Source organism: Polistes dominula, unplaced genomic scaffold, assembly GCF_049000335.1.
Source record: "Polistes dominula isolate Pdom_NZ unplaced genomic scaffold, Pdom_raw_medaka contig_77, whole genome shotgun sequence".
Lineage (NCBI taxonomy): Eukaryota > Metazoa > Arthropoda > Insecta > Hymenoptera > Vespidae > Polistes > Polistes dominula.
Genome location: NW_028301152.1, coordinates 678,863 through 692,440, shown reverse-complemented (window position 1 = coordinate 692,440; position 13,578 = coordinate 678,863). Strand labels below are relative to the sequence as shown.

The 13,578-nt window shown below is 26.8% G+C and overlaps 2 protein-coding genes across 2 annotated transcripts; one reads left to right on the top strand and one right to left on the bottom strand.

The window, feature by feature from the left end:
- Window positions 1-3,488: 3,488 nt before the first annotated feature.
- On the bottom strand, window positions 3,489-5,128 carry LOC107064029 (uncharacterized). The gene is made up of 3 exons (XM_015316280.1): window positions 5,111-5,128; window positions 4,533-4,594; window positions 3,489-3,864 (listed from the first exon to the last, which is right to left on the bottom strand). The coding sequence occupies exons 1-3, from the start codon at window positions 5,126-5,128 to the stop codon at window positions 3,489-3,491; spliced, it is 456 nt and encodes a 151-aa protein (XP_015171766.1).
- Window positions 5,129-10,946: 5,818 nt separating this feature from the next.
- Window positions 10,947-12,651, top strand: LOC107064028 (uncharacterized). The gene is made up of 4 exons (XM_015316279.2): window positions 10,947-10,958; window positions 11,219-11,268; window positions 11,406-11,747; window positions 11,829-12,651. Exons 1-4 carry the CDS (start codon window positions 10,947-10,949, stop codon window positions 12,649-12,651), a joined length of 1,227 nt encoding a protein of 408 aa, XP_015171765.2.
- Window positions 12,652-13,578: the final 927 nt, after the last annotated feature.

The window sequence follows — 13,578 nt, the reverse complement described above, 5'->3', positions numbered from 1 at the left end:
AACCTTTTGTATTAAACATTGCTAATATTATTTCTTTTTTTTTATATTAATATTAAAAAAAGAAACAAACACACAAAAAGAAAAAATAATAAAAAAACAAATAAAACGTGTATAATACTTTTTCCTTTGTTTGTTTGTTTTTTTTCTTTTCAACTTCATCTAGTTTGAAACTTATAAATCATTTCATTAATAAAATCCTAAAAAAAAAACAATAAAAAAAAAAAAGGAACAAGTTGTTGTAATGAAAATGAAAAAAAAAAAAATGGTCAATAACTTTTGACTTGTTTTTTTTTTTTTTTTTTCTTAAGTAGAAATCATTTCGATTATTCTTCTTGTAAAAGATAGTAAATTGTTATTGTTTAACTACGAATGAGAATTTAATCGACGTGTTTTTGTTGTTGTTATTGTTGTTGTTGTTGTAAGTGTGTTATAGAAAGAGTTAAAGGGTATAAAGAGAGAAAGATATTCGTTGAAGCGTAAATAAACGTTGAAAAGAATAAAACGCTTGAATGGCGAGATGATGATCGGGCCATATAAACGACGAATCTCACCGTCAAACGATTCAGATTCATTTTGAAAATCGTCATACGATCGTGAACCGATTCCCGATCGTATATCTTAAATTACAAAGTTTTCTTTTATCAAATTTATTTCAATTTAATTTCAAATTTTTATTATGAAATCTACGTGTTTGATTTTAGTTTTGTTGAACGACATTTTCCTTGGAAGTGGTGACAAAGAACAGTGAGTTGATTTCAAATTAATAATTTAATATTAATTAATTGAAATAATATAATTAATAAATAATAGATGAAAATAAAATAAAATAGTAATAATAATAATAATAATTATAATAAAATAAAAAAAAACATTGAAATAATAAATAAATAATTGAATAAATATTGAAATAAATAATTTAATATTAATTAATTATTAATAAATTCATTCATTCATTCATTTATTTTTTTTTTTTACGCTTTCTTAGAGTGAAAATAATCTTTGAGAAATTTATTAATATATGTATTTATGTATATTTGTGTTTGTGTGTGTGTATTGAAGATTGATATTTCGTTCAAATTTTTATATTTCAATTTTATTAAATATCAAAATGATTGTTTAATATATTTCAATCAAAATCATTTCTTTGAAAGTTTAATTAAGAAATGAAAATTTCATTAAAATTTCTAGTAGACCGCAAGTTTGATAAATTTCAGTGAAAATAATCCTTTCACTAAGATATTTATAATTGAATTAATATAAATATGTATTTTTGTATTTATGATTTCAATTTATTCACAATTTTTATTCAATGATTATTTAGATTCTATTATATTAAACCTCAAAACGATCACTTTGTCAATTTCAATATAATTATGCATTTCTTCATAAACATATATAATATTCAATAAAATAAATAACACTTTAAATAATTTTAATTACATATATTAACCCTTAAAATACACACTTGGTAAAAGTTAATTAAAGTGCACTGTGGGTGTTTGACACTCCAACGTGTTTGAACGCATCTCCTGAAGCTGCTATTTAATATTTAAACCTAGCAATTTTTTTAGAAGTAGTTTGATACATCTATTTTAAAATAGAATAGATTTTATACCCAACACTAGATGGCGTAACAAATAACCCATTTTTTTTTCGAATTCAGTATCGTTTTCGAGAGATCACAAATTTGTTGGGGTGTTTGACACCCCATGTGCACTTTAAGGGTTAATATTATTAATTAAACATTAATTTCATTAAAATATCAATACTAATCGTACTCAATGAAAATTTCAAAATGATCGTTTAATACAATTTATTTCATTGTGTATAACAGATTTTTTTATTAATATATATATCATTTAAAAAAAAAAGAAAAGACAAGAAAACCAATGATTTATCTTTCTTCTAAATTTGTATTCAGCATCCACTTCAAGATACACGTGCCAGAGATCATAAAACACCATATACACACCAAAACGATATTCATTCATAAATTGGTGCCACGTAAAAAGTATCTACCAAAGAAAAAAGAAATATCAAAGAAGAAAAAACCATCTTATCACGATGAGGAACATCATAAGGATGATGATCATCATCACGAATGGAAATATTGGTCGAACAGTTACTTTCACCACCATGACGATACAAACGGACAAAATCACCATGACGTGAATCACGAAATTAAACAGGAAGATGGTTCTAAGGAAGGTTATCAACAAGATCAACAAGATTTTAATTTCAATTACGTTCATCCAGATTCATATTTTCCACAACGTGAAACTCAACACGAACATTTGTCATCGAATGATCATACGAATGATGGTTTGATTGGTTATTCCTATCCACCGCAATATTTGCAACATTCGAAAGTTCATGAAATATCTGATGATTTTCGTCCAGAAATAAAACAACCAACGTACAATTACGAGGAGGAAGGATATCGAAAAGGATTACAATCGGAAAGTGGAGGTATTTATACGAAAGAATTGAACAAATATAATATTGATACTGAGCAAGAGGAGAGGGAAGAAAAATTAAAGGAAGAAGAAGAGGAGGAGGAGGAGGAGGAAGAAGAGGAAGTGGAGGATAATAAGGATATCGTTAAAACACAAGCAGGACGATATTTTGTCACCGAGGAAGATGTTGAATGATCATTCTTACTAAAAAGGAGTAGGATAACAAAACAATCATTTCAACGAAATATTCATAAAAATTAAATCTAACTATTACAGTATTATTGTTTAGATATTTACACTAATTATGAGAGTAGTAAAATATAAAAAAAATATTTTCTTTTTTTTTCCTATGTATAACAATAACACAAGGAATAAGTTGATTGTTTGTATTCTTTGTATTAAAATGTATGGTATTCATTTTTAAACAAAAAGAAAAAAGAATATCTTATATTTCTTTTCTACCAATATAATTTTTCTTTCTCCTTCGTTCAAACTATGAAGGATAGATATTTTTTATTATTTTAATTAAACGATCCATCATCATTTTTCCATCCTATAAAATTAATCTGAGAGAATTGTGTATATATAAAAAAAACGTATATATAATTTATTTATTAAATTATGTTATAATATAATACACATATATATATAGATATATCACAAATGGTGTATCAAAGAAAAAAATAACAAAACAATGCAAATAGAAAAACATAAAAAGAAGAACAAATAACACGATAGATGTAATCAAATTAAATATTATAACAACGACGATGAAGTATAAAACAAACTAAAGTATAAAACAAATCTATATATATATACACACACACATGTAAAACATGGATAAACGATAACGAAACAAATTACAAATAATATCAAGTAAATAATGGTTAGACTAGGACACGTGAGAGGTAAAACAATGAAAAAACAAATGAAAGAACAAATATGGACGGAAGATAATCTCAAAAAAGGGGAAAGGGAATATAAATCACTTTTCATCGAAGACCGTCATTATTCGTAACTTTGTAATTAAATTCAGTGACCACCCCAGTCACCACCACCACCACCACCACCCCCACCATAACCACCGAGTTCATATCCACCTCCGCTTTCTTCCCAACCACCGTGTCCACCTCCTCCTCCGTATCCACCACCTCCTCCGTATCCACCTCCTCCAATTTCGATATGACCACCTCCATAATCTCCACCACCGTAATCGTGTCCACCACCACCGAAATCGTGTCCACCGCCTCCACCTCCGTGACCTCCCAAATCGATCGGATGACCCACGGTGTATCCCAAAACTTCATATTTGTCACCTCCTCCTCCTCCATGATGTACATGTTTTGTAATTGTATGAGTATGGTAAATGTGCTTGATTTTATACGGTACGTGAATCACCACATGTTTACTGAAACATCGTTTAAATCAATTATATCTACCTTGTTCGGTAAAATTTATTAGAAAATAATTGAGAATGTTTTTCTTCTATTAGTTGGATGGATCTGACAAATAAAGAAAAAGAAATATAAAAATGAAAGAAAAACCGATGACTTTATTTTCTCCAAAGGTTTTCTCTCGTAAGATTTACGGTCAACTTTAGATGGTCATACATACAACTTTGCAAAGAGTACTGGGGAAAGTTCGAGCATTGAACGATCTACGAGACAAGATCGAAATCGTGAGAAAGGACACGCTTCATCTACCCCACACCATTGGTTATATATTATTATTATTATTATTATTGCTATTATTATATATTATAATATAATTTATTATAATAATAAAATAATTATTAATCTATAATATTATATATATATATTATAAATAAAATATATATATATAAATTATAATATTTTATATAATAATATAAAAATTATAATTTTATTATATATTATATATATATATATATATATATAACTCTGTATAAATATAAAAGTATGGAAAAAGAGTCATCGTTATTTCTTTTATTTTTTTTTTTAAATATTTTTTTCTGACTGAACGTTCACTCGGACACTCTAATCTCCGATGATTTATGATAGTTACATGGAATAATTGTAATAAGAAAAAGTAACTTACTGACTTCCTCCATGTCCAGCCTCGGTTAAGTTCAATATCAATGTTAGGAGTAACAAAGTCAACTGTGAACAAATGAAAACAAAAAGTAACGAATATTTATAATCTTCTTTTATTTTCTCCCAAATGATTTCAATTATGGTTGCAGACGACAGGGGCAATATCGCAGCCATCTTTTTTGTTTTATTTCACAAATTAATACGTTTGAATATTATGTTAAAAAAAAAGTGTTTAAAACTTACATCAATGATAGAACATCGTTGTTTATTTTATTTATTTATTATATAATATTCGACTCAAAATAAAAGACAACAAACATATATATATAATATTATCGAATATCATTGTAAATTATAACCTCAAAATAATAAAGAGCTGATGATCCACAATTTTAGTCAAACTATAATTAAATTCAACCTAAAATAATCTTAATAAACAAATATTATACAAAATAAATATCAATACAAATGATAAATTATCGTTCAAATTTAATCATCCAAAAATGTTTATACTCTCACATTATTTATTTGTTCTGAATGAACAAAAAAAATGAATAAAAAAAAAAACAAATATCAACTTACCGCGACTCCCAACGACATCTTATCTCTAGTCGTTAATTAATTGTCTGTAAGAGAAGAACAAAACTGTATTTGTGTAACGTGTACGAACGAATAAACGAAAAAAAACAATAAATGATATTAATAAAAATAACAAAACAAAACAAAACAAAACAAAACAAAAAAAGAACAAAAAAAAAGAAATTAAATCAAAATAAATACAACAAATTATTTTAAAAAATGGTGTTCGTTTTTTCTAAAAAAAAAAAAAAATTGATATATACAAATTTTTGGAAGATGGACACGCGTTAGCTTCGAATTCTGCTTTTGATCTGTCGATTGTATCCTGTAAGAGCACTGCTTTTATATACGTACGTTGATAGAAGTCGGATAAGAATGAAAGGGAGTCTTTTGCACCCGTGGTGCACGTGAAAGGAGGCGACTAATCGTCGAGCCGTTTCAAAATACAACAGGAGAAGTTTTATTGCTATCTTTCTTATACAGTTATGTATATATACATATATACAACTTCCTTCCTCTTTCCTTCTTCCTTAGATGTTAACCTCACGATTCTAACGTTCATGATTCTTACATACTTTTTATTCTATTTCACAAAACCTTCTCTTATTTCTCCTACCCTCCCTCCCTCCCACTTCCCATACCCTCCCACCCCCCTACCCCACTTATTACTCTCGTCTCGTGTTTTATTTTTTTCTCTACTATATTTTTTTTCTTTTTCTTTTTTCTTTTTTGAAAGGTAGACAGCACAAGGTGAACGGCCAAGATCAAGATCGTTGCTGTTGCTGTTGCTGTTACTGCTTTGGTGATACCGATGCGAACATCCGTTTTACAGTTTCACTACTCTTTCTATTTTTATTATTATTATTATTATTATTGTTACTTTAATTGGCTACTTATACAAATTTCGGATAGTTTTTTTTTTTTATTGATGTAATTTTGAAGAGATTCGTTTTATATCTTTTTTTTTATTTAATTATTATTGTAGAAATTGTGAGAGTTTCGTCAAAGTAAATATTACGTAAATAAATTGTTTGTATTGTTAATTATTGTTTATATATATTTGAGTAGTTGTTGTATAACTTTTTATCAAATTTTTGATAAATACATTCACATTCTTTCCTATTACTTGAAAATAAATTACAAAATAAGTTATTTCTATTATTATTATTATTATTTGATATATCTTTCAGTTTAAGTGTGTACAAAGTGTACATACTTTTTTGTATGGGTAAATTATTAAAAATGTATAAAATGTTTATATTAATATATTCAAAATCTATTTTTCATATTGTTCAAGTAATTAATATAGTAATGTAGATAAATTGTTAATAAGATCTTGTTTGTTAAACGATTGTAAAGGAAACGAACTTCACAAACGAGTAAAAGGGAAAGTTAGAAAGATATTAACAATTAATTATACGTAATCATTGTAATAATTATTTAAAAAATATAATGTATGGAATTTGTGTATATGTATAAACATTGTGAAATAAATGATACAAATTTTGTCAAAAAATAGAATTATAATAATATTAAAATTCATAATCACTGTATTTTCATTTAAATGAAGACATTAAAAGAATTGAACGAAACAATTTCTTTTACACATAAGTCAAATTGGAATTAAAAATTGCGATCATAAAACAGTCATCAATAAACAGTTTAATGATGTAAAAATAAAAAAAAATAAAAAAATAAATAAAAAATCATAAAATTGGAAAAGATAAATGAATGATTTTGTAAAAAATTCAACTCGAAAGTTAACGTTGATTAACGAGCTAAACAATTATTATTATCAGATCGTATTGTTGTTCCGCAAATTCATATTTAATTGATATCTCTCTTCACTCTTACATTAGATGCCTTCTAGTCACGCCTTTTATGAAAATCGTATGTGAGATTCTAACAAAGTGAAAGATGTAACTGGTCGATGAACTGTTTGTCTACGATAATGCTGCAACCATTCCTCGTTATAATGCGTTTCACTCAAGGACGTACACATTATGATACTTATGTATACACAAACTAACACTTTTAACATTTGATCAAGTTTAAATATCGTTTTCTCTTATTTTTAACTTTTTTTTTACTTATTCTTTCTTTTTTTCTTTTGAATTGAATTGATTTGAATTTCTTTTTTTTTTTTTTGCAAATTATTGGCTAATCAAACGAATTAATTTTTATTTTCTATTTTTTTTTTTTTATTTCTAATTCACTAATGAATTTCATATGAAAAATATACATATATATATATAAAATAATATATAAAAATAATAAAATTTAATATATAAAATTTAACACAAAATTTAATATGTAAAATTTAATATACAAAATGATAAAATTTAATATATTGTATAAAATATATATATATATATTTTTTTTATGTGAATAAAATATTTATAAATAATAAATATATTAATTAAATAACATAATATATAATATCCATTTGTATAAAATATATTCTTATTAAATATGTTAGATGAAAATTAGAAAAAATATAATAATGTTATGTTTCAGAACATCATTATTATTCGCATCATCAATTACTATAATTAAATGAATTCAACCGTAAAATTATTGTGCAACTAAGTACACACTGTTTCTATTATATTGGCATTTAAGAATTAAATTTGTTATTATCAAAGGACACTACGAATGAGATAATAAAATTAATAAACTAATAACTAATAACTGATAATAAGATTAGTAAGATTAATTGTAACAACACATTCCTCTTTCCATTACTCTATAATTCAATAAATATTTAACGGATTGATAAACAACAATAAGTTTTCCTACAATTACTACAAACAATATTCAATTATTATAATTATTTTTCTTCTTACAATAAATTAATTAAATTTTCAATAATAAGTATGTAAAAAAACACACACACACAAAAGAGATTGATTAATATAATCAATTTTTTTTTTAAGTTGTTTTTATCGTTTCCATTACACACGAGGGTGGGTTATGGAAAAATATAATAACAGTTTCCAAATATATTGTTTTACACGTAAACATAAATTATGTTAAATTATTCAATTATCCGATTTAAACGATCATTATAATTAGTCAAATCAAATGTAAATAATAAAACAAAATGTATAAAAATAACGTTGAATATATTTAAAATGGGTCGACCGTTCGAATGAAACGTATATCTTTGTGAGTCTTTCATCGACCTCGATAACAATTCGAAGAAAAAAAAGACATTGAAATAAAGTAAATGTACGAATGAAGGAACAGGGGGGTTGGGGGTGTTTGGGTGGGGGGTTAAGAGAAAGAATGAGAAAAGTAGGCGATGAGCAGAAATTAAATTCCAGTAGTTCAGTATCGATATCTTCCAACAAATTGTATCCATGTATCCGATTTTGTATCGGGAGAAAGGGAAATCGATCTTTTAACGTGTCTCGTTAAATTTACACCCACAGAAATAGAAAGAGATAGAAAGAGAGAGAGAGAGAGAGAGAGACAGAGAGAGAGACAGAGAGAGAGAGAGGAGGAAATTATATGAGTGTGTGTTTGTGTTTTATACACACAGAAATAGAAAGAAATAGAAAGAGAGAGGAAATGATATGAATGTGTGTATGTGTTTTATACACACAGAAATAGAAATAAATAGAAAGAGAGGAAATTATGTGCGTGTGTGTGTGTGTGTGGGTTTGTGTTTGTATGTATGTATAAAGAGATATAAGATCAATGTTTTATTAACGATGGTAGTTTGCAGTCGAGCGAAAATGAAAACGAGCAATACGTTATACGTTTTATTCTGTTTTTCTGAAATGATCGTAAGACCGTGACAGTGAACTCTCTATCGAAGGAATTTCATTCGAACGGACGCGAACTAGAAACGAGTAACGATCGGTCCACACCTATTTCTTTCACTATTATTATCATAATTATTATTATTATTATTATTTTATTTTATTATTATAATGATTGTTATTCACTAGGTTATTCACACACACACATATACACACATATTTCTTTCACTATTATTATATTGAAATGAATTATTTCTATATTTGCATAGGCATTTTTTTAATGAACACGTGAATGTAAAATTTTTAGAAAAGTTTGATTGCATATTTCAAAAGAAGATCAATTGTGAGATAACACGTTTAAATACTTTCTTCCTAGAAACTCTTTTACAAAATTACACTTTTGTATTCTTTCAATTTCACACCATATATTGTTGCAAAATTAATTTTTTCCCCCACTACTTTTAGTTATCAATTTATCTTGATACAAGTTCGTTGATACTTAATGTTGAAAGTTATTAAAATCTTGTTCTATGTATTTTCTTTGTTTTTTATTTTATTTTATTTTTTTTTTTTGATAAAATTTCTTCCAGTTGATTAAAATTTCCACGACTTAAAGTGGAAGGAAGCGTGTAAAATACAAACAAAAAAAATCAAATTATTTTTCTTCCAACTTCCTTCATTTAATTAATCGTCAGTACACATTCAAGTTTGGAGTTATAATTATAGTTAAAAAAACAAAACAAAAAAAGAAAAATTCTTATTTTCAAGAAATGTTATACGGTTGTACGTGATCAAAGAGATAGTGAAAGTAGTAGACTATTAAATTAACTTATTTCGAAAACTTTCCGACGTTTATGACGACGAACTTTAGGAAGTCACGATTATCTTCTTACGAAACCAATGAAAATATCTTTGCAGGTATTTATGTATGTATGTATCTGTGTATTTACAATTACTTTCTTTTTCTCAAAACATTTATATGTATATATATAAAATGTATAAATTTAAATTTTAGAAATATTCTCATTGAATTTTGAGCTTTCACGTTGGTAGATTTTACATTGTAGAAAATATTTAATTAATAATAAAACATCAATAGTAAAATTTACTTGATATACAGGTAACATATAATTTTCTATTAGTTTTTTAACTTTAACAATTTTCCAATTCTCTATTTCAATCTCATTTTCTTTAATAACAATGAAATTCGCATTTATATCAAATATATTACATACATATATATATATATATATATATATATATATATATATATATATATATATATTATTACGTCGTTGTGTGTATGTAAATTAGAGCTAAATAAAATGAAGTAGATGTAACGTAGAAATCAGCTTGTAAGGTTTTATTTATCGTATTTTGGAAAGTATCGATCAATGTGTTCTCACAGGGTTTGCATGATCGTGTATACAATTTCTGGTTCTGACGATTGAACGAACGGGATCGAGTAAGATGATGGTGAGGGTAGAATGGTGATCGTTCAAAGAAAAACCAACGAAGAAAGTGTCGATTTCCCCCTCATGAAATAAGACGAGAAGAAAAGAGAAGAGAAGATAAGTGAGTATGTGTGTGTATATACATTTTATTTGTTCTGAATTAAATGTATATACATTATACATGGTATAATATGTATCTCGTTAGGATATCAAGCTTGGTAGTAGGTCATACCCACCCATTTCTTTATGGACCAGCCAGCCTATTGGATGCAGCAACGTAGATTTTCCACGTCGTCGTCGATGATTTAGCTAATGCTATCTAAAGTGACCACCAATAGTAGTAGCAAGTAAAGTGGTAGGAGTGGACACCACCTTTTGCTTAGTGATCTTCTTTTAATCTTGTATAAAAGAGAAGAATCCGAGCGTAAGCTCTCGCAATGTATTTGGATCAACCGTGGCGTAGATTGCACCTAACTCTTGTCAAGCTAACATCGACAAAATAGAAGATCAATCCACGTTTTTGATCTATTTCATTTACTAATCTACATTATTATTTAACAATCGACAAATAATTGTTTAGTTATTTATATATATATATATTTTTTTCATCTTATAACAATGCAGCTGATGGTGAGTTATATTCTTTATTATACTTTTTCTTAACTCATCGGAATTTTGAATTATTTCATCAATTTTGTTATCTGTATCTTTGAATATTTTTCATCGAATTATTATTTTCAAAATTCTTCATCACTAATTATATTTCTTTTATAATGTATAGAAAGGTAATACATCTTTGATGTAAATTAAACGTATAAGCAAAACGAATTCTAGATTAATAGGTCAGAGAAAATGAAGGTAGTTGTTAATAAGCGATTAAACGTTCGCAGGTGTTGTGCGTTCTGATGCTGGCAGTTTATGAACCTCTTCTTGGCTATGCGTGAGTATTTTCGAGAACGTGTATGTGTACGTGTGTGTGTGTGTGTGTTATTAAATAGAAACTAAATGAATATAACGATATATTAAATATATATATATATATTATCTATTAGTGAATGATTTATTGTAATTGTTAAGGAAAAAATTGGTGGTTGTTTTTCCACGACAAGTAAGACGTAGTCCGATGATACCATGGCGTCCAAAATCACCAGGTTTTAAAAAAACCTCATACAAGAGTAACGAATATTACAACATGCATCATCACGATCATCATCCTGGTCCACATTTTTACGGATCTAGACCAGTTTATCACAGAAATCCACCTTTTCCTCATGGTGGTGATGACTTTGATCAAGGTTACGAAGAAGTTAATCATGTGCATATACCGCACAGCAAGGATGTCAGTCATGCGATATCATTTGGAAAAGGATACGTTCCTTATGACAGTATAAAAGGAACATTTTCATTCGACAATGACAAGTAAATATTATATATGAAATTTATTTATATTCATAATTATTGATATAAATATTTTTCAAATCATTTCGGTTTATTTTATAGATACACAGAAATGATAGAATATGCGAACAAATTTACCGAACCCAATCAAGCATCTACAAGTTATTCTTCAACAACTGCATCGGATTACAATACTCCACCAACTGGTTACATGCAAGAAAATCTTTTCAGTGATTCTTACTTTTCCGATGTCAAAAATATAGATCTTCAAGATAGGAAAAACGAAGGGATTAAAAATTACATACCACGAGCCATTACTAATAATGAAATTACTCAAACTAGTACGACGAATGATATATTCGAAATGAACAAAGAGACAACTGTTAATAAAAATCCAACGTTTTACAAAGATACAGGTTATCAGGATAATAAAGGTGCTGAAGGTGCTGTAATATTACCGGCAGGTATTCCATCAGCTACGATTGGTGGTAGCAAGGAGGGTATTATTTTTCGCGATAGCGTTTCTATGGATGATTACAACAGAAAGGTTCAAGCTTTCACGAAAAATTGGCCCAGTTTGTTGGGTGTTGATTCTATTCCTCAATCATCGATTATGAATCCAATTGATCAATCTGTTCTTTTACAACAACAACAACAACAACAATTGCAACAACATCAACAACAACAATTGATCAATCCTTTACCAACACCAGCTGCATTGATAGGACCTGGTTATTCTGCTATTGGTCCTAATTGGTTCACCGAATATGCTGAAGCTAAAAGAGGTTATGCAGTTAAAGAAGACCATATGGAACCCCAACATGATTTTCGTACCATGCCAATTCAAACTTCACCTTTTCAGAGTTTCCCAGTTGGGTTGAACCTTGGACAACCTGTTCTGTCTTCAATAATTCATTCACGATGAATTTAACTAATGAAAGATTAATGTGATAACGCGTTTGACTTGTTTATTTATGTAGAATAGTATATTATGTTTCCTATTTATATTTATTATTATTGTTAAATATATATTTACATAGTTATGTAACATGTATATGCACTTTTCTCTCTTTCTCTTTTTCTCTCTTTCTACTTCTCTCTTTCTCTTTTTTATTTCTATTCTTTACGTATTGTTAGAACGAAAAGGATATATCTTGGATATTATTTATATTCTAGAAGAATATTATTTGTAATTTATTATAATAAAACTGGTCATAATAATAACAACAACAACAACAAAATGAAAATAAATAAAAAATTTAACTTATGTTATTATATTATTTATTCTGTATTTTTTCTTTTCTTTAAATTAACTTATTAATTAATTAAAAAATTCTAAATTCCAATTAACTAATAATGAATTACAAAAATTCTAAAAATTGAAAAAAGCTTACAACAAAAGATGTTTATAATTAACTAAAAAGTTATATAATTTAACAAATAAACTTAACATTGACTAAACTTCAATAATATAAATTTATTAATAATATTAATGTAAAAAAAAAGTAAATAAATAAATAATAATTTTTAATATAAAATTGTAATACAATGGATGATATAAAAACATGTCGCATCTTATAGAAATGAATAATTTTGATGAATAAAAATGTTAATCGTGAAATTGCGTATAATAATGTAAAAAAAGAAAAAAAAAACATAATCTTAAATGATCCTAAACAATTGTAATTCTCTGAACAATCCTAAAATACAATACTCTCGTAAATTATAAAAATGTTTCTGTTCGTATTAATGGCTCATTGATTTTTGAAATACGACAATTGGTTGAACGAGATAAGCAAGGTCATGGCATTCTCTACATGGGCATCTTTCCCCTTCGTTTACTTTCACTGGA